A 22563-nucleotide genomic window follows, 5' to 3' on the forward strand; every position below is an offset into this window, starting at 1 on the left:
TGGCACTTAGGTATGTTGAACTGAGATCGACGCAGTTCAATCTAATTTTAAACTGAGTTTAACATCAAAATATTTAACTCTCAAATCATTAAATTCATTTCAATTCAAAACCTCTTTACACGTCAGACTCATAATTTTTTTTTACTTAACACGTTTTTACACATAAGACTCACAATATTTTTCAACTTTTTATAAATATATTTAAATTTATTTTAACATTTAAACACATCTAAACTCATCTTAAGTGGGCATCATAAAACTTACTTTGACCACCATCTCAATTCACTACTATTTATAAAGAATTTAATTAATCAACTTAACTCAACATCTAAAAGGATTCAAAAACAACTCGACGTGAAATTAGGTCGACATTACTTATTTGATCGTTAAAAACCGTGCACACGTACGTAAAGCATATATATATATATATATATACACATACATTTCTGCAGTAAAAGTTTTAGTGGTGGGATTATATATATAGAAGTAATGATCTTTTTCTGTAGTGGCTGTTAATTAATTAGTTTAGGCTACGTACCATGGCATATAATAACTGATCTGAAAAGCCTGCATGCATCCATGCAGGATTTAATTTTGTTCCTTACTATTATAATTTTTTTTATTCGCTTCATATTACTATTAATAATTTCTGAAATGACCAAATCTGAATCATTTAGCTTGAAAACAATTAACCAAATATGCATAGATGGAAAACAAAGAAGAAATGGTAAATCACAGAGAACTTACAAGAAAACGATGAGGTCGCGTTGTTTCTGCTGGTATTGGATAACTTAAGAGGGCATGATATAAGTGGAAGAACAGGGAGATTTTGACAATTGCATATTTCAACCATGTACCCGTCAGGGTCATGGAAGAAAAGCTGATCAACTGTAATTCCACCTTCTTTCACCAATCCTGTCAAAACAAAACTGTCTGGTAAACGAAATTAATTTCATTCCTTATCAAAAACTAAAGAAACGCCTCAGATCGCTTTCATTTCTTGGCCACTTCGCACCTTTGGTGGAGGAGACGTTTGGTCTTTCAACATGTTGCAGATCATCGGTGAAGTCGAAGGGTCAATATATCTATGGTATATTCAATAGGCGTTCCACTGCTTTTAATTTTACCATACAAACGAAATTAACGGGAGTTAACGGAATACATGAAAAATTAACATAAAAATAAGAAAAATTGTTAAAACAAGAATTAATTTCTGTTAGATAGTCCCTTTATATATAAAGATATATATATATATATATATATATTGATCTCCTTAATTAATATTGACCATGCATGCGCATGATGCATGCATGGCATCAGAAACTACAACATGAATATATATTACCTTGCAAATTCATGACCTGTACATGTAACGTTAACGTTAATGGGCCATATATGTACTAAGACGTTCTGGATAATATTGGATGGATGGATCGTATAAGGGATCATGTTAAATTCATGTTCCGTAACGTAAAGCCCTAGCTAGCTAGTCGATCGTTAAAGAAAAAATAAAAAAAAAAACAAAAGTAGTAGCTAGTTCAAAAGCTATACATATATCCAGCTAGGCATTGCATTGTTTAATCACTTTCAGATGATCAGAAATAATCATTGATTAATGAGAGATTCAAACCGGCAAGGTAAGCCTATAAAATTAATTCTTTATAGGCCTATGTAAATGATCAAACTGCTGCATGCATGTACTCAGGACCCAAACAAAGTAAGCGCATGCAGTTTCCATTTGTAAAATGCAAATAAAATGCGATGAATTAATTAAAGTAGCGTAGCATTGAAAAATGAAATATGGCGTGGTTGTTTTAATAATAATATTCTATCATAAAATATCATATTATTAAAATTATTTATACAACTAATAATTGTTAATGATATTATCATATTTTGTGATAAAATGAGAATATATATATATATATATATATATCATCGTGTGTGTATATATAATTACTCGTTGAAAACAATATGATTGGCACAAAAAAATAAGTAAAAAATATCTACTTTTAATTATTTTTAATTAAGAGGGAGTTAATCATCTCAAACCAGTGTGTAGAATACATCATCCACATCACTTAAATATTAGTAAGATTTTATTTGTAAGATTCAAATTTAAAAATTTATCTTCTCAAATGAAATCAGTATTACAAGAAGAGTTTTGCTACTCATCATCCTCACACACCACATACCATACTTTTTTTTTTCTTTTTTCTTTTATAAAATTATTTTAATTTTTTTTTTATTATTCTTCTTAAACTTATTGAATTATTTTACTCATCATCCATATAACACATTTTGGTAAGAGAAAAAAATTAAAAAAAAAAAGTGTGGTATGTGTGAATGATGAATAAAATTTTTTTTACAAGAAAACTACTTATTTGTGATAAATTATTTCCTATGAAAATGAAAATTTCTTGCCAAAATGAGGCTATTAATTCGAATCATACCACAGGTTCAAGTTAATTTCAATTACCAATTAACCATGCATGCATGCATCCAAACTTAGTTTCTTCAATTAATTGATCATCGATGAGCATTTTCCAAAGAGTTAGCCCCTGAACAAAGCAAGCAACAGCTCCGATCCTAGAAAATAGAAAGAATTAATCCAATGGCAGTATAGTATTTGGATACGTCTACGCGCGGGCAACTTAATTAGTTAGGAATATTATAGGCACACTATGGTCAAACTGGTAGAATTTTTTTGCCTATGAATTAATTATTTGATTAGGATTGATCATTAGATTCAATTGTTGGGCGATTTTTGAATTATTTCATGATCAGATCATTGATCAGCATTTCTGCTAATTTTCTAAAAGTTATCTACTTATAAGGAATTAATGCCAAATAGATTAATATATTATATAATATCCACCTACTGTGGAAAAAAGAAAATCGTCCACTAGAAATAACAACTCGTTGCCTACATGCATGAACATTTGGTTCTCACAAGGCAAAGAAATTAAATTTAGCTACCTCCATCTGCTGGTTGATCCATAACATTCAATGTATACATGAAATTATTAGATGAGGTTAACAATTTTCCCAAGAATTAAGTAACACATGTTGAGCTAAAGACGTAACCCACAGCCTCCAAAATGGAGGTATGGAGTTCGGAAACCCCCTCTCCCAAAAAGAAAGAAAAAAAAAGTAACACATGTTGAAATTTATCAATTGAAAGCTGACTCATTTTTTAAACTTTTTTATTTAGGATAATTATTAATTTTTATTCTTAGTTACACCTCCATAACTATTTTTTTATGTCAACTATATATTTAAATGAATAATCGCTTAAAATGTGTCATAATAGCTGCCGTTTGATTCAGAGTAAATAAATTTCGGTCGAAACACGTTATTATTGAATTATGTTTTTACTTGAGTAGAATCATTATTCATCCAAGCTTTCAATCGTGACTAAACTGTAGAGAAAAATGACAATTTTTGTGAGATTTACCTAGTAATATTAATTACATGTGTTTATTAAGTATTTTATTAAGTTGGATAGTTAGGGTTGGCTGAATCTTAACCTGGAAATAGTGTTGATAACATGGGTTTGAAAATGCAGATCCGTTTACGACCTTGCCCAAAAGGATAAAATCAGAAATCAAGCCATGGGCTGAGCCCACCTATATATGTTATAGCATATTGGGCTGCCCTGAGGCTGAACTTTATTCAGAATTTCCTTGAAGGGAGGTGCTGCTGCAGGATTGGATGTAAAATCCAGGTATTACACCTTCCGATCCATAATAGCCACCTCGACATCTTACTAATTTTACAATAGGCTGACTACACCAAATTATTTTCTTGCTGGAGGTAGCCAACCATATTAGCGGCAGCCAAACTGAGTCCTGCTTGTGATTTGGCGGAAGCCGTGATGTCGAGATGTTGGTTGTACATGTCATACACTTCTCGCATGATAACAAGTGTGTGCTTACATGTTTAATAAAAGAATACAATTAATTCGTAGTGAAAAAAAAAAAAAAAAAGGTAGTCATTAAATCTAAATAAAAGTACTAGAAAATTAAAATGCATCACAACTATAATAACCATAAGCCACATGTCTCCAAACCATAAGCGAAGGAATGTTTACAGTCACCTGGTAAATCAAACAAAATAAATTAACAAAGTAGGGAAAAGCCTCAATCCTCAATCCTCTGGCTATGTCGGATCCCATGCCCATAACTACTACCAAATTCTCTATCTATATCAAAGTCTACAGTTTTGAAGAGGGTGACTGTAGTAGTGGGACTACCAGGGCCGGTGAGATTTTAAAAAATCTCAAAGAGTGAAATTGAGACTAACACTCAAAATTACATGTCAATGGAAGTGAAAATTGTGCAAGTAATTGATACAAGGAAAGATGATAATTGACATTTCACATTTAACCAAATAAAATTAAAGATAACCGAATAACAGTTAACTTCACCCACAAATTTACCACATAACAAAACATCAAGTACTCAACACAATTCCCACACAAGTTGAAACATACCCAGAAGAAAATCCCATTTTTGAAAACGTTCATTTTATTAATGTGTGCGCCACGGCCTCCCCTAATGGACCATATGCACGCTTTGTCTCCCTTCGCTACACCACTGCTAATGACCATGCGTGTGATTTCAGCAGTCCAATGATAAAATTTCAGCAAGTATTTTACATGTTATGATCAACCCAATAATAAGAAATTTACAACAACACTTATGCAACAAAATAAACAAATGGATAGCAAGTAAGGGCTCTACAGAGCACCAGAGAAACATCCCAAAACCAACCACGGCAACCACACCACAAGGCATAAAGCCAAAATAGAAAACCAACACATCAATCCACAAGTCCCATAGAGGTACACGACCACAACAGAGAACCATGAGCAAAATGACAACTCTCCCATAAAGGCACTCGGCCACGCAGAGAACCACACAGCATATTCACAATTCCAACAATAACCATTTCTAAGCTTACCCGGAAAGACACTAACCACCGTGCGATGGGAAGAAATTTGTAGATGATCGCCAGCGTTCTGAGCTTCATGTCGACTACTCAATGATTTGTCATTCTCAATGCGTGGCCTGATTGAGGGTTGGAAGACTTGGGGGGATTCGGGGTTTGGGGGAGGGAAAGTGGGGTACTTGAGTGGCTGGGAATGTGTTTTCCAATGATGGAGGTGGTTGATGGCCTGGGTGGCGGAGGGGCAGTCACGAGAGAATGAGAGATACAGATAGTGACAAAAATAGAGAGGGAAAGGAGAGAAAGTGAGAGACGGGTAGAGAGGGAGAAGCTGACCGGCAAAGTGTGCAACAACGGTCGAAGGGAGGAGGCACGGTTTAGGGGCTTTGAACCCAAAAATGGGTTTGGGCTTTACGGGATTGAGAAAGTAAGATAGACACTATTGATGCAGTAAAAATCGCTCAATAGACTAGAATAGGAGAAAAAGTCATTCCCGGCACACTAGGGCGACTTGGGCCTCATTCGGTGTTGTTTGGAGCTCTCGACAGTGTTCCAGTGCGGTTGTACGGCAGTGATGCGTACATCCATGGCAGTGAATGGAAAATATAAATGCAGAGAAATAAAATAGATGAACACATAGATTTACGTGGTTCGGCATAATGCCTACGTCCATGGGCATTTGGAGAGGAGAAATCCATTATAATATTCTTGTTTACAGTCTCTCATAATCTCTCATATCTCATTGTATAATAGTGATGTCGTATATAAATTTACTGAAGGAGAGAGATTCGCTGGAGCTCTATATTCTCTGGTTAGAGGAGAGGTTGAAGAGGAAGAAGAACTGAAGACGACGGAGAAGCAGAAGATAGGAGAAGAAGATGAAGACGAAGAAGACCCCCAGACGAAGGAGAGAGAGCCTCTACTTATACTGAATGTTGTTTCTCGCGTGTGCCCCCTCTGCAAGTAAGGCCAACCTTCTGACCGCGCCCCCTTGATAGGCCCCAGCACCCACCATACTTCCTGGCGCCTTGTCCCCCCTGACACCCCATGACCCCCTGAAATCCTGTCCCCTACTCATCTGACCCCCTTGACTCCCCTGACCCTCATGTCCCATTGCCTCCAATCTTGGTGGGCTAGGCCTAGTGGCTGGGCCCGTATGGGCTTATTTGTTTTCCCCTTCATAGTACCCCGCGATTCTTAAGGGTGATTTGTTTCCAAAAGAAGACCTTGAGAATCTTCAAAGGAAAAATATTGTCGACTTGACCTGCCCGTATATGTAGGGAAGTAAATTCCAGCGGGCCGATTCCTGTTCATTTGTGCCTCTGGCGCAAAAAACAAATATTTTCTAACTCAGGGTTTGATTGTGTAGAGTGTTAGCACGTGGCCCGTCTAAGGCGGGAGATGGACTTTACCGCGTTGAGTGCGATCATGAAGCTCGGCTAAGTAGGAGATGGACTCGACCGCATATGGTTCAAACGAGAAGCTCAGATGTGGCGGGAGGCTGGCTCAACCACGTATGGTGCCAATGCGGAGCTCAGATGTGGTGGGAGGCTGCCTCAACCGCGTATGGCGCGAGCGCAGAGCTGAGATGTGGTAGGAGGATGGCTAGACCGCGTATGGTGAGGCGGGCGCGGAGCTCGGCTAATGCGGGAGATGGGCTCGACAGCATATGGTGCAAGCGCGGAGCTCGGCTAATGCAGGAGATGGGCTCGACCGCGTATGGGGCGAGCGCGGAGCTCGGCTAATACGGGAGATGGGCTCAACCGCATATGGTATGAGCGCGAAGCTCGAATGTTTGTCATTTATTCGTATATTGTATGTTCGTTTGAGGTATTTATCTTGTTGTTGGCAGTGGAGTTTGTGTGAGTTAACCCACACTAAGTGGTCAGACAGCCCGTCGACCCCTGGGTCCGCGTTAGGTGGTTGTCAAGCCCGTCGGCTCGTTCCCAAAGGTTACCTGCGCATGAGTCAAGGGACTCATCTTCTTGCGAGTGTAAGGACTCGACTTATCGAGTTAAGGGACCCGTCTTCTTACGAGTCTAAGGACTCAGCTTTGTTGGACAGGGGGTCAATGCCAAATCCAGGGATTTGGGACCTTACCCCTCAACGAGTCAAGGGACTTGTCTTCTTGCGAGTGTAAGGACTTGGCTTATCGAGTCAAGTGACCTGTCTTCTTGCGAGTGTAAGGACTCGGCTTGTCGAGTCAAGGGACTCGTCTTCTTGCGAGTGTACTCGACTTTTATCAAGTCAATGGACCTGTCATCTTGCGAGTGTAAGGACTTGAATTTGTTGGATGGCGGGTCGGTGCCAAGTCCGGGGACTTAGGACCTTACCCCGCAGCTAGTCAAGGGACTTGTCTTCTTGCGAGTGTAAGGACTCGGCTTATCGAGTCAAGGGACTCGTCTTCTAGCAAGTAGTGTACTCGACTTTTATCGAGTGAAGTGACCCGTCTTCTTGCAAGTGTAAGGACTCGACTTTGTTGGACGGGAGGTCGATGCCAAGTCCGGGGACTTAGGACCTTACCTCACAACGAGTCAAGGGACTCGTCTTCTTGATCTGCATTCCTCGCTACAGGAAGTAATTTCTTTAGTAATAATAAATTCACACAAATTTTTGTGAGATAATACTGGAAAATTTCTAGTTGTTGTAGTCAGTTCTTGCTTGGCCGAAAATTGTCTGCGGCTATCTGTCGCTTTGCCCTTCTTTTTCTCTTTCTTTTTTTATTTATTTATTTTGGAAGCATGCCAAGTCTTCTTGCTGGTCTAAACCGAATTGTGCCGAGCCCTGTGTAGGCAAGGCGTTGTCCAAGCCGTTCAAATGACGAATTGCCGAGTCCCACGTAACCGAGCAGTACATGGCACCTAGTGGAGGTGCACGGGTTTCAGGATTCCCGAGCTGTGAGGAGCCCATGCGTGTTGGTTTCCTGAGCTGTGTCTTCCAGGCCTTGTCTTCTAAGCCGTGCATGTTGCGGACAATTCCAAGCCGTGCATGCCTAGTCTTCCTGAGTTGTGCATGTAGCTGTTTCCCAAGTGGTTGTCCGAGTTGGTGGTCTCAGAGCTGTGATGTCCGAGGTGGTTGCCCAAGCACGTCAGTGTCCGTGTAGGTGAGAGCTGTCGAGCTTAGGGGCTCCGATGGTGGGCCGTGGAGGGGGGCTTAGAGTGTTAGTTCCCAAGTTGTGCATGGTGTCCGAGTCCCGAGTCGTGAATGCAGTTGCGATTTTCCGAGCTGTGTTTTCCCATGCTCGCCTTGTCCACCGAGCTGGTGACTTCCGAGCCTATGCAGGTGAGCTACCGAGGTGAAGGGCTCTGATGGTGGACCGTGGAGAACGGCTTAGTGTCTGAGTTCTCGAGCTGTGCATGGTGCCCGAGTCCCATGTAGTGGTGTTCACATCCCATGCAATTTTAGGGGAGGGGGGGCGGCCTGAGCCAATGAGAGCTTCCATGGTGGCAAGCTGTCGAGTCCCTTGTCGTTGGTGAGCAGTCTAGTGGCCCCAAGTTGCGAATTGAGTGGCTTCCAGGCTGAGGAGATGTCGTGCAATGCTCCTGAGCACCGAGCTATGTTCTGGAGCTAATGACCTCCATGTGGGCACAATGTCGTCACGGCACTCTCGTGTAAACGGTGAAGTACACACGGAGTGGGCAGCAAATTGCCCCCGTGGACGGGGGCCGTGATGGCTGGGCAGAGAAAGCCGGCAGTTCACGTACTGACAGCAGGGTGGGCAACCTTGCTTGCGGCTGGAGGTCTTGAGCTCTTCGTTGTGTGCGTGGTGGCGTGCGCCTAGGTGCACGGCCGTGGGTCACTACGTGCCAGTAGTGGGTGTCGAGGACACCACTGGGGTGGCTAGAGGACGCCGGCGGACCACCAGGGTCTTTGCTGGCACCCCTCAAACTGTGACACAGCTGGCCGTGCCCTAGCCCAGCACACGGGGGGATACAATCCGTGCGGGACCATGCCGTGGGGGAGTGGGCGGTCGGAGACTAGCCCAAAAGAATTAGACGGTGCTGGAGGCCATCATGGTTACCGCCGACGTCGCATTCGGGTTGTGCCATGGCTGGGCCAGGGCACCATCGAGGGCGCTGCAGGCGTGGTTCGTGTGGAACCACGCCGTGGGAGTGGGGTGGTCGGAGACCACCCCGGGCGGCTCAGACGGCGCCAGTGGTCTGTTTGGTGGCCACTGGCGCCACTTCTAGCTGTGCCACTGCGGCTCGCAGCACCACTGGGTGCACGACATGCACCCAGTCGATACGTACTCCGTGCATGGCACTGTTTGTGTCATGCATGGGACATGCCGGTCTACTGTGCATGCGTGCATAGTAGACCTGCTTGGCACTGTGCACTTAAGTGCACAGTGCCACCATGTATTGTTCCTGTCTCTGGGTGTCCCCACATTGGGTCTAGTGTCCCGAGTGTTGTGCATAAATCAAACTTCCAGAGTTGGAAGATGGGCGACCCAGCCGGTGTGCTATTCATCGTCCGCACATTTTTCATAAATGTAAACATTAAACAAAATTGAGAATACTCATCTGGAAGGGTGTCATCTATCCGTTCGGTGATTTATTCAGTGTGCTAAAAAATCGTCCTTCTACCACCTTCGAATAAGAGAGGAAATCGGACCCAACAGACGGCGCCACTGTTGATGCGATAAAAATCGCTCAACAGGCCGGAAGGGGAGAAAGAGTCATTCCCGGCCCACTGGGGCGACTTGGGCCGCGTTCGGTGTTGTTTGGAGCTCCCCGCAGTGTTCCAGTGCAGCTGTATGGTGGCGATGCGTACGTCCATGGCAATGAATGGAAAACATAAATGCAGAGAAATAAAAGAGATGAACACATGGATTTACATGGTTCGACATCATGTCTACGTCCACGGGCGTTTGGAAAGAAGAAATTCACTATAATATTCTTGTTTACAGTCTCTCATAGTCTCTCATATCTCTGTGTACAATAGTGATGCCGTATATAAATTTACTGAATGAAAGAGATTCGCTGGAGCTCTATTTTCTCTCGTTAGAGGAGAGGTTGAAGAGGAAGAAGAACTGAAGACCACGGAGAAGCAGAAGATAGGAGAAGAAGATGAAGATGAAGATGAAGATGAAGACGAAGAAGACCCCAGACAAAGGAGAGAGAGCCTCTATTGATACTGAATGCATTTTCCCACGTGCACCCCCTCTACAAGTAAGGCCAGCCTTCTGACCGCACCCCCTTGACATGCCCCAGCACCCACCACACTTCCTGGCGCCTTGTCCCCCTGACACCCCATGACCGCCTGGCACCCTGTCCTCCACTCATCTGACCCTCATGACTCCCCCTACTCCCATGTCCCATTGCCTCTAATCTTGGTGGGCTAGCCCTGGTGGCTAGGCCAGTATGGGCTTATTTCTTTTCCCCCCTCTCAGACAGAGAGATTGAGCGAGGGGAAAATGACCATTGCCGGTGTCGGATTAGATCGGTGGGGTGACAATGGGATGACCAAAGGAGGAATGGGAGCGGTTGAGGCCAAGATTTACGAGCCCAAAAGTTTTGAGCTTTGGGACCGAGAAAGGGGAGATATCGATGCCGCTTACCAATGGCCTTACATCAGACAACAGACGACAGAAAATGAAGGGTATAGAAGAAACAAAGAGAGAGGAAAGAAGGGGGATAGAGAGAGAGGCAGAGAGAGACAGAGTAACGAGAGGGAGTCTGAGAAAGTGAGAAGATGTTGTCAAGGAGGAGGCCTCGGGTCAAGCAATGTAGTGGAGCGGATGGCTTTCACACTATTTCTAGAATAGGAAGGCCTTCGCAGGCGAAATAGGGCTTTGGCCTTGGTTGGTGGCCGGAGATCAGCGGCGGCCAAGGGCACCACCCTAGAATTAGGAGGTGGGTGCTGGAAGTGGTAGACCACTTGATGGATATTTTAAAAAGAGAAAATCAATTAAATTATTTGAAAATAATAGGATTAAAATCCTCTGTAAAATTAGTAAGATGTCAAGGTATGATTGGAGCGTATAAAACTAGAAGAACGCTACTCTGCCGCTCCAAATGTACCGTTCGGTTTGACCGCTCGGTGAATTTTTTTTTTTACCGAATGATGGTAGAAGTGATTAAGTGTATTGGTGTACTTTTTTATTTTTTAAAAATATTTAAATACATTAAAAAAATGTGAATAGAAAAATTTAAAAAAAAAAAGAAGTTACTTTTGCAACTAGCGGTAATACTGAGCGGTTCTACTCGGGCGGCAGAGTAGCACCGCTCTAAAACTAAAACCAACCAACTTTTAGGACATCCTGATTGATAACGGGTGCAATATTCTAACCAAGTATTAATGTGAAGAGAAAATATATTTGTAACCGTGAATTGTGGAATCACCATGTACTCATTTCGAAAAAAGTGAATAAAACATAGGATCCACATGAAAAAAATTAATTTTTTAATTATAGACCTCATTCTTTTTCAAAGTGATTACGCGATATTTACGTTTTTCATAGTTGTATGTGGAATTACTCTTTGCCATAAATTCTAAGCCTGCGCACCTTTGTCATTACCTCTGTCTTGAGTTTATATGTATATCAGTATATCGCTATAAATCATGAACATAATATAAAATATCCCAAGATGTTAACTAGCTAGTGACTGTTTTCATGATTTGTAATATGTTTTTTTTTTTTTTTTTGGATAAGTCGATTTGTAATATTTTAATCAACGGAAGATTAGTCGTTCCTATATATACAGAAATTATCCTTAATTTATCCAGGATTTTGTTAGGCATACAAACAACATCGTTAATTAGTTTGGAGTAATACGTACAAATGATAAAGTCAAAAAAGTGAAAATCCAAATAAACTTTGATTAGGGTCGATTAATTTGGATAGATGGTGGCTATTGAGATTGATATGAACATTTACGTACGGATCAATGCCTTTTCAAGTTCTTGCCTGAACTTGAGAGTATCAAGTGAGAGAGAAAGATAGATTTATATAATGGACTTACAAAATTTATTGTTGTGCGTATAAACATTTTGGCTTGCATTAAATGAACAATCAAGTGCTATACATTTCTATTTCTAATATCTCACATGGAATAGTCTAAGGCTTGAGTTTGGGTAAGAACTTGAGATAGAAGTTTTTTTTTTTTTTTTTTTTTTTTCTTTTTCAACATTCACTTGAGATAGCCACAGTTAGGGAATGTCCGAAGTAAATATTTTCCCTGCAAACACATATACAAATAGGGTTGAGCACCGACAGATTCAGAATCGGAGTGCCCTACCTCCAACTCCAACTCCGACTCTTATAGCCTCCGATCTAACTCTGACTCCGACTTGCAGGAGCGGAGTCCGTATTTGGGCTTCTTTCTTTATTGGACTTTTTTCTTAACCCATTTGAAATTTCCAATTGACAATTCTGGGCTCTCACAAATTGGATTTGGGCTTCTATATTTCAGTTTTTTTAAAAGATTTTTTCAAATTTTTATTTTATTAAAATATAACCAAATTTGTAAAAATAAGTTATTCATACAAATAAATACATAACCAAAATTGTAAAAATAAATCATTCATACAAATAAATACATAACCAAAATTGCAAAAAAAAAAAAAAAAAAAAAAAAAAATCATTCATACAAATTAAAAATACATAACCAAAATTGCAAAAACAAATCATTCATACAAATTAAAAATACATAACTAAAATTACAAAGCTAAATCATTCATACAAATTAAAAATACATAACTAAAACTACAAAACTAAATCATTCACTAGAATCACTACAAGTTAAAAAAAAACATAACCAAATCTAGAACTAATCAGTACTAATTTACTACAACAAGAAGTTACAAACTTACTAGCCAAAACTAAAACCTTACAAGCCATCAAATATTGTTAGTTGTTCCCAATTACAACCAACAACACAATTTAAATTCCAACAACAAACAAAACCAAACAAATCCAACAACATCTATTATCTATCATCCATCATATACCATTCATTCAACCCATCCATCATCCATCATCTATCCTCCCAAGTTATCCAACTAACCCATCATCCATCAACAAGAAGTTCTCATTCCAACAACAAAAGAAAAACAAAACAAACAAATAAGTTATTCTCATTCCAACAAAAAAAATAATAAAGTGAGCGTCATTCCAAACTGTGCCTGAAGAGAAAAGAACAAAATTAGTGTGGAAATAAGATCCACATAAATTTATAAAAATAAACAAACCAAAATTGAACAAACGACAAATTATACAATTTCACAAATGCACCTCAAATCTCAATCATCTTCATGTAGTAAACTCGTTATACTGGTGGTCAATTCTACATTAAGATGTTAAAATATAAGAAATCAGTATAAAAAAAAAATGAGAAATCAAGATATATAACCAAACTAATTAAATTTGGAATATATTACTTGAGTCTAATTTATAGCTCTCCACATCATCAATTGTATCTAAATAATTTTGACTCAAGCATATATATGGGAGTAGACTTCAACCAATTTTGAGTACACACAAAAGCCTCCACAATTCTAGGAGCGAAAGAACTCCGAAACGAATATAGAACACAACCTCTTGTGCTAAATGCTGACTCAAATGCTACAGTAGTGATTGAAATGGCCAAGATATATCTTGTCATTATAGCAAGAACTGGATATTTAGTGGAGTTGACCCTCCACCAAATTAAAATATCAAAACTCTCTATAGGGATCTCAACATCCTCCAACAAATATCGTTTTAGCTCCGACTTACAGTCCATCAAGCTTGCTGATTTTCACTCTTTATGGAAGTTTCTCAAAAAAATCAAGGGATCAGTTGAAGAGATACTCCCCATTGAGATACTACTCTCATTACAAGTGTTAGAAATACCAAATTTAGAACCACATGTGTACCCACCACCAAACGTAACATACTGTTCATACAAAAGTTTCATGTCCCTCTTGAGAATTTCAACAAATTCCTCACCCCTCTCATTGCCTAATATTTGATCAAACCAATACGCTTGAGTAACCAACTTGTATCGTGGATAAGAATGGCAGCAACAAACAACAATATGTTTATCTTTCCAAGATCCTCCAATATTTATCATTTTTTGTTTTCATTCTGAAGGTCATTGCACTCAAGCATCGATTATTGTTGTCACAAAAACTATTCAATTTGGCATGAATATTAATGAGCTCTTGAAAATAAAGATTCGTAGAGACATATGATGTACCATAAATACGCAATGTGACATTATAAAATACTCCTAGAAATTTCAAAAAGTTTTTTTATAGCCTCCCAATCATCAAGCACAGGAGCCCTTAATCCTCTTCTTCCATGCCTATCTTCAGACAAATAAACTCTTGAGTATGGATCCTCATCAAGCAAAAATTGTAAGACTTTTTTTTATTGCGGAGTCGTTAGAGGAAGTATTGTCTGTCGTTATTGTAGAAATTTTGTCAATCCCCCAATTAAGCATACACTCCTCCAACACCTCCCAATCAAGCATACAGATTCACAAAGTGATGGATCATTAGAATCCAATGATTCAGAACCATAGAGCAGAACTTCAAAATTATTTGCAAATATTGCAAACAACAAAAAGTAATCTAAGATTACTCACAAACAAAGAGATTCACAAAGTTGTTGCATATAGATTCACAAACAAAGCAATTCACATATAGATTCACAAACGCAAATAATAAACACACTATAAAATTAACATTAGATCATAAACACACAAAGATATTCACACTGCCTAGGAAATTAACGCATTAACTCCCAAGTTGAAGCTTAGTTGAAGCTTTTAATATTTGCATAAACATATATCATAAAAACATTGTAACATTTTCAAGGACAGAGGTGACAGGGATCATATCACAACCATACTAAGATTAATTTTAATTAAAAAAAACTAGGCAGATTATAATTAATACAAAAAACATCCACACTACACAGATTCACAAAATATAATTAATTTTAATTAAAATAGCTAGGCATCTACCCATCTACATAGATTTACAAAATATCATGAAATAAATTAATTTCTCTTTTCATTTGCACGTTGAAATCAAATCAGTACACAGATGACTGATTCACAACATTAAAAAAACTCACCCTAATACAGTGATGGCATTCCACAGAATTTTTACATTCTTTAGTTCTTGCAACTTTGTAGCCTTCGTTAGCCTCGAGACCCTATAAAATTTTGTGAGAAAAAAAAAGAGATAGAGAGATAGAACACGATAGGGTCATAGGAGAAGAGATATAGACGACGAAGGGAGAAGAGAGAGATAGCGGCTTACTAGAAAAGAGAGAGAGAGGTCGTGCGGTGGGACTTTGAAAGAAAGTTCGTGCAAGAGGGGGGGAGTCGTGCCTAGGGTTAGTACTAAAGAAGAATTGCAGAAGAAATGAAAGGTTTTGGGAAGGGAGGGAGAATTCAAAAGCCTTAGAGCTTTAAGTCACCAAGTAAAACGATGTCGTTTCACGTGGACTACAGGCGGGGTTGGCATTTTGGCCCTTTTGGGTTGGGCTGTTGGGCTTCCTTTTTCTTCTCTTTTTTTTTTTTTTCTTTTCTAAACCCTAATGCAAACCCTAAGGGCTAATCTAAATCCTAAATCAATTTTAATCTATGTTTTAACCGTAAGTATTTTCTATAGTTTTTATAATTCTCTTATCACTTAATTTTAATTGTTAATATTTATATATTATTAACAATTATTATTTAATTGGTGTCTAATTACATATTATTATACTATAGTTTTACATGTTATTAACTCAATACAATATTTTATACTAATTTCTAACTTATAAGTTATTCCTATAGTATTTAATAGGCTATTAGTATTATAGACTAGTACTATAGTGTTTAATTACATGTTGTTCTACTAAAGTATTACATATTATTATATTAGTTTCTAACTTAATTATATACTAGACTTAGTATTCTATATTTAATGTAATTATACTAGTGATTTTACATTAGTATACATATTATTATACATTAATTATTATATATTAGTATTACATGTTATTATATATTGGACCATTGGTTATTATACAGTACTATTATATGTTATTATATTTTAGTTATTATATTATATATTAGTGTTTTTCCATTAGTATTACATGTTATTATATTTATATATTAATAATTTAGTATTACATGGCAGTAATATTGTAAGAGTATGATGTTTACATATACTAAACTATTATTAGTCAATTTAGTCTATATAGTATATTGTAAATATATTATTTTATAATAATTAGATCATACTAGTATATTATTGAATTTAACTAAGTATATAAGATATAATTATATAAAATTTTCATGTTATTATACTTTAGTTATTATACATTAGTATTACCTGTTATTATAAATTTATATATTAATGTTTATTTATTAGTATTACATGTTATTATATTTATACATTAGTAAATTAGCGTTACATGTTAGTAATATTGTAATAGTATGATGTTTACATATACTAAACTATTATTTTATAATAATTAGCTCATGCTAGTATAATATTGAGTTTAACTAATTATATAAGATATAGTTATATAAAATTTATATGATTAATATATATATACAAACACATATATTTATAAAAATATGTACAATATTGGTGTCAGAGTCAAAGCCAGATCGGAAAAGAGTTGGAGTCGGTTTAACTCCACCTCCGACTCTGACTCTAACTTTAACTCCGACTTCTCAGGGAAAAAAAACTCCGACTTGTCGGAATCAGAATGGAGTCGAAGTTAGAGTCAAATTTTCGAATTTTTCCTCAACCTTATATACAAATTCAAGTGACTAAAGTAAGAAAGATATAACATATGGAATGGAGCGGCAATATTACAATTTATGTTACTGCCTATTTATATTTTTAAAGCATGATTAAATGTTTAATAAATATTATAAGACTTATATTATGTATCTATTGCTCTCCCACTTGAGATACTCAAATTCTCAAGAGATCTCAATTAGTTTGATTTCTACATGGGGTATATTTTTCTTGTCAAAACGAAAATTCTATACCTGGGGTATTTGTCGCTCTCCCACATGCATCAAGTGAGATGAGAGCGATAGATTATTGGGGTTGTTCCACATTAGTTGTGGAAAGGGCTAGTAGTCATTTTATAAGTGTGAGGGAAAGTCTCACCTCTTGATCTAACTTTTGGAGTTGAGAGAGGCCCAAGACCACTCAACACTGGTACCATAGCCTAGGTTTACCAATATTCTGCAGGAGAAATGGGTTGTCGCTGCTTACCCAGGGCCTAATGCGTAAGAGGAGATTGTTGGAGTTGTCTCACATCAGTTGTGCAATGGGCTAGTGTTCAGTTTATAAATATGAGGGAAAGTCTCATCCCTTGAACTAGTTTTTCCTGACAATACTGGTATGTATCATTGTTGGGTTTGTGGAGCTTGGTTCTGTTGGTGTGTCAACCCGATTTGATGACCCGACCTAACAAAGATGCATTATATTTTTTGTCGGATTTTCAAGGAGGCTTCGGCCATGGAGCGCATATAGGCCCAAGCCGAAGTGAAAGTTAATTCACTCGACACTCACTCGACACTTTGCTCGAACAAATAATGTAGAAAAGTAAAAATCCGGGTTTCTCTTGTGTGACACTATAAATATGTACTTAATGAACAGTTTAGTATGTTCTAAGTATTTTGAACTATGAGATTTCGTTCCAAAGTGTATTTTGTAATTCCTCTGCATAAAAAGATTATCTGCAGCTCTATGGACGTAGGCACGTCGCCAAAGCTGCAACCAGTGCAAACCGATTAGTATTTTGGCCCGACCAGACCCGGCCGACATATTTCTTGGTCCCACCCAACCCGATATCGGGTCAACCCATTTTATATATCCTATGTATATGTCTGCATGTGAGAGATCATCTACAGCTCAGTCTGCAACTTAAGATGATCAGTTCATACAAATAAGATGACGTTTAACCCGATTATCATCATGACAAAACTCTGATGGGGGCGACGATCTTGGGCTTCATGGCCTTGATGGAGGACAACAGTAGCTTTTCTAGTAACCTAGGCCTCTGCATCCTAGGCATCACCTCCATGTTCCCACACTATCCCTCTGGTTCTGGCATTCCCAGAGACATTCGGACACTCATCATTTGCTTCGCAGTAGGTTTGGCCATCCTGCTTGTGTGTTTGGTATGCTTCATCTCCTCGAAGAAGGAGGAAAAAGATCAAGACCGTTTGTTGAAGAACGAATCCTGGAACCTGAAGTCCTTCCACAAGTTGAGCTTCACGGAGGGCGAGATTCTTGGTGCCATCAAGCTGGAGAATGTGTAACAAGTCTGGGCATATGTTTCGGTTGAAGGGTTCGAAGGAAGTCTGAGATGAAAGTTAGCTATGAAGTTATGGGCCGTAGATGAGTTGGACGAAGGGGATTAAGCCAGCACAAATAAATAGAAAACCCTCCAGAAGACTTTTAAATAGAATAGTAGTTAATTGCTATTGGTTGTTAGTGGCGAGCCTTGTTATGTGGGGTCACAGTAAACAATACTCTAGTTTGTTTTGACTGACTTAGCGGGTTGCTGAGATGTAACGGGTTGGACGGGTCAAACCCAAGCATCATCCAAATCCGGTTTTTTCGATGCGGGGCGGGTCGGATCAAGCGGGCGGGTCAAATCAAGCTACTTCTGCACAGGCCTAGCCAAACCACATTAATTTTTGTGTCGTGTGATTGATTTGTATGTGTTTGCTTTCGCTTGTTTGTCATCGTTGGTTTTTTTCTCAACATAGATAAATGTTTTCCAAATAGTTTGATTCCTACATGGGGTATCTGTCACTCGATCTCCCACATGCATCATGTTAATTTCATCATAAGCTTTTTATATTGAATTAATCTATATATGGTCGATGATATTGATCAAACTCATGATCATGCATGAAGCAAGTGATTACGCATGCAAGTTTGTTTTATTCATGTTCAGCCAAACTTCCAACTCCTACCAACAACGATAGAAATAATTAAAGATCGAAGTACTCCTACTGGTACTCCATCGATTACTTCTTCGATTATAATTTTTTAATTAAATAAATATTTTTAATAATAAAGCTGAAACAATATACACAGCTCATGCAGAACCACAACTGCTGCAAGCCTTACAACTAAGTAATGACAATCACTACTCCCAAACATGACTTGGAAACATGATACATAATTATCATAGGGCCGCCATACATGACCAAGTTCACCTCATCTTAATTTTGGGTCTAATTCTTTCATTATTTTTTTTTTTTAAGTTTTTGATATCACAATCATCAGCGTCATCATTGAGGACTTCTGAGTAATTAAATCCTTATCAGTATAATATATATATATATATATATATATATATATATATATATATTAGTCTATACTATGATCTTAAGGAGAATAAGCACTCCCGAGATCTTTTTGACCTATTCTATTTGGGTGGATTTACACAAAACAACAAAAAATGGCCGGCTAGCTTAATAGTACTGCTATATATTAATCAAGATGATCAGTTTAGAGCACTGCCGAGTAGTACTCTTGCATGATTGAATATTAGATAAACCTCCAATTGTTTAATTAATGGCAATACTAATTAGATGATCCAACCAGTTGCATTCAGGAATGATCTTTTACTTTTCCTATGAGATCTTACCATATAGGAATCTTTATTGGAAAACTTAGTTTCCAAGAGGCCAGCAGTCTAAGGCCCTTATCCTTAATTACACCATAATTAATTTTAATATATATTACATGGAAAGATAATGCCCTAAACACAACTATATCTTATATATTGGGTTCTGCACATTTAATGCTCTAAGTACGTACGTACAGTAGTAATACTTCATCACTCACACCAGAAAGATCAGAATTAAGCTGCAAGATGGTTGGGAAGCTCTCCCACGAGATAGAGGTAAACGTGCCGGCAAGCGAAGCTTGGGAGCTCTATGGTACCCTTCGGTTGGGAAAACTTATTGTTGAAGAGGCTTTTCCAGGTATCATTGAGAAAATTGAGGTCATTGAAGGTGATGGTGAGGCTGGGACCATCGTCAAGATCATACCAGGTAATATTACAAGATGATCTTCAAGATCATGCTGAATTAATCTTCCAATTAAACCTTTTTTTTAATATAAAGATTATTATACTTAAAACCCTTACATCAGATATGTATCATGGATTCATGAGTGCGTTTAGACTATTAATCCCTTAAACTCTTTTGTTATGAAAATAGATTATTTTTTGCTAATTATATATATATATATATATATATATATTCAAATGGAAGGATCAGTAGTACTAGTTCTTCAGATCAATTAGCTTTTAATTGGTGTATGTTTTAGATGTTTAAAAATTCTATTTAAATATTTACTAATTCCTTTTTCTAATTCATTCAACGTTTAATATTGAATGAATTATTAGGAACAGCTGGTTCTAAAGCTTATAGAGAGAAGTTCACAAAAGTCGACAATGAGAAACGCCTGAAAGAACTAGAGGTGATTGAAGGAGCTTATCTTGAGATGGGGTTTACATTTTATCGTGTGAGTTTTGAGATCGTGGAAAAGGGCGATGATTCATGCATTATAAAAACTAAAGTTGAGTATGATGTGAAGGAAGAGGCTGCTGCTAATGCCAGCTCCAATGTCGTCAGCATCGAGCCATTGGCAAAAGTCGCAGAAGCTGCCAAAAATCATCTCCTGAAAAACAAAACTGCTTAAGACCACCATGCATTGGTCGACATTATTATATTATATATAGTTGGGAGCTTAATTTTGTAGTACTCGTGTCAATGTGTCATGATGATCAATATATAAAATAGCATGATCTTATTAATTCAGTAATAAAATTTACAAAATGATGGTGATGTTGATGATATATATTCATAATATTAGGTTTTTCATGTATAACAATATATATAAAAACATGAAGACAACTTCTCAAGAAATTATAATAAATAAATAAATCTGTACGGCATATATGTTTGGGTTTGGTATACATCATTTTCTCCCTCCAACCATATCAATCCCATATTTAATGTTTTGTACGTAGTGGGGACTACTACAAACCAAAACTCTCGATCGATCATTATATATATATTTATTGGATTTGCATAGTAAAATGCAACGGAATACGGTGTGTACGTTATATATATAGTATTGCAATACAGACAATATATACAAGCTAGATTAGTTTTCGATCGATAAGGCTAGGCTGGTCGATCGGACTCCGTTTGAATTCAGAGATAAGTTGAGATGGTTTTAAATGAGTTGAATAAAATATTATTAGAATATTATTTTTAATATTATTATTATTTTGGGATTTGAAAAAGTTAAATTATTTATTATGTTTTGTATAGGAATTTAGAAAAATTGTAATGATGAGTTGAGATGAGTTTCGAATCTAAACGATTTGGATAATGAAAAGTGTTGAGAAGAGTTGTGAATAGTAATAATAAAATAATAAATAAGTAATAATATAATATTGAATAGTAGTGAAAACTAATTAATAGTAATAAAAAGTATGTAAAAAGTAATAATAAAGTAATGAATATTAGTAGAGTAGTAGTTTGGGTATTCTTGATACCCAAACCTAGTACGTCGGCATTTTCACAAATTAATTAGCAAATAGAAAATGGAGGTTAAAGACCCATTTAATATCAAAATTATAAGGAAGAATATCTCCTCTCCCCACATTTTTTTTATTCTCTTTCATACATTTTTTTATACCCTTAAACAGTTTTTAAAAAAGAAAATTTACAACATAATTTAAAAAAAAAAATTCTTAATCATTAAATAAAAAAATCAATCCGTAAAATGTGAACACCTCTTGGTGCCCAAGCATTTTACTTAAATAGATCGACCAGTACTACGTACATCTAGATAGATTATGATAAGATTGATAGTGATTTGCATGTGTATAGGCGGAGAGAAAAATGTTTGTCTTTGAGGCTCAGTTTATTAATGGAGCATGGATGTAGGTTGAAACGTATTCAACGAAACCTGGTGTCTACTTCCCATACGGAGAGGTTTGTTGATTAATTCAAAACGAATATATATATATATATATATACACACACACACACGAGAGAATTGCTTTAGTCATAAAAAGATCTCATAAAAATAAATTTACAAACTAACGTACGTATATTGATGTGGTACATTAGATTATAAAAATAATATTTTTATTGTAAAGTAAATTTAACTAATTAATTATCGTATGAAGCACCCATATTAATTTGTAAATTTACTTTTATGAATCTCTTTGTGGTTGTAAGACTTCTCAATTAGTACACAAATATGTTTGATGAGCTTTTTTTTTTCCTTTAAGAAGAGTTGATAGCCACACACATAGCAGTCACATCCTAAGTTTATTAATAAGCCCTCACTTATAGTGAAGGAATACCGTGATAACAATCAGGATACTAGAGCTTTACAAAGAACCAACCCAAGCATCAAATCAACAAAAATACCAGAAGAACCAAAATCTAAACATGCCTAGAAACAAACTAAACATGCCTAGAGAAGTAATCATAACGAAACTAAACATGCCTAAATGGGCCAAGGCATCTAGCAGAGAATTACCTACTCTGAATTGATGCTCGATAGTAAATTGTAATCCTCTTAAATTTTTTAACAACTCTTCTCAAAAATCCCATA

At 37.2% G+C, this 22563-nt stretch overlaps 1 protein-coding gene and 1 long non-coding RNA gene across 2 annotated transcripts; one reads left to right on the top strand and one right to left on the bottom strand.

Moving 5' to 3' along the window:
- Positions 1-3974: 3974 nt before the first annotated feature.
- Positions 3975-5383, bottom strand: LOC121254111. The gene is made up of 2 exons (XR_005938576.1): positions 4982-5383; positions 3975-4216 (listed from the first exon to the last, which is right to left on the bottom strand). It is a non-coding gene; the product is annotated as an uncharacterized LOC121254111 (long non-coding RNA).
- Positions 5384-19695: 14312 nt separating this feature from the next.
- LOC121256198 (norbelladine synthase-like) lies at positions 19696-20825 on the top strand. The gene is made up of 2 exons (XM_041156870.1): positions 19696-19973; positions 20330-20825. Exons 1-2 carry the CDS (start codon positions 19793-19795, stop codon positions 20623-20625), a joined length of 477 nt encoding a protein of 158 aa, XP_041012804.1. The 5' UTR covers positions 19696-19792; the 3' UTR covers positions 20626-20825.
- The last annotated feature ends 1738 nt before the right edge of the window (positions 20826-22563 follow it).

Source organism: Juglans microcarpa x Juglans regia, chromosome 3D (genome assembly GCF_004785595.1).
Source record: "Juglans microcarpa x Juglans regia isolate MS1-56 chromosome 3D, Jm3101_v1.0, whole genome shotgun sequence".
NCBI lineage: Eukaryota > Viridiplantae > Streptophyta > Magnoliopsida > Fagales > Juglandaceae > Juglans > Juglans microcarpa x Juglans regia.

Excerpts from the sequence above, each read along its gene's own strand:
- LOC121256198 (XM_041156870.1), top strand. The coding sequence starts at position 19,793 with ATGGTTGGGAAGCTCTCCCACGAGATAGAGGTAAACGTGCCGGCAAGC. Across the intron at positions 19,974-20,329 it reads CATCGTCAAGATCATACCAG|GAACAGCTGGTTCTAAAGCT; the intron begins GTAATATTACAA and ends ATGAATTATTAG.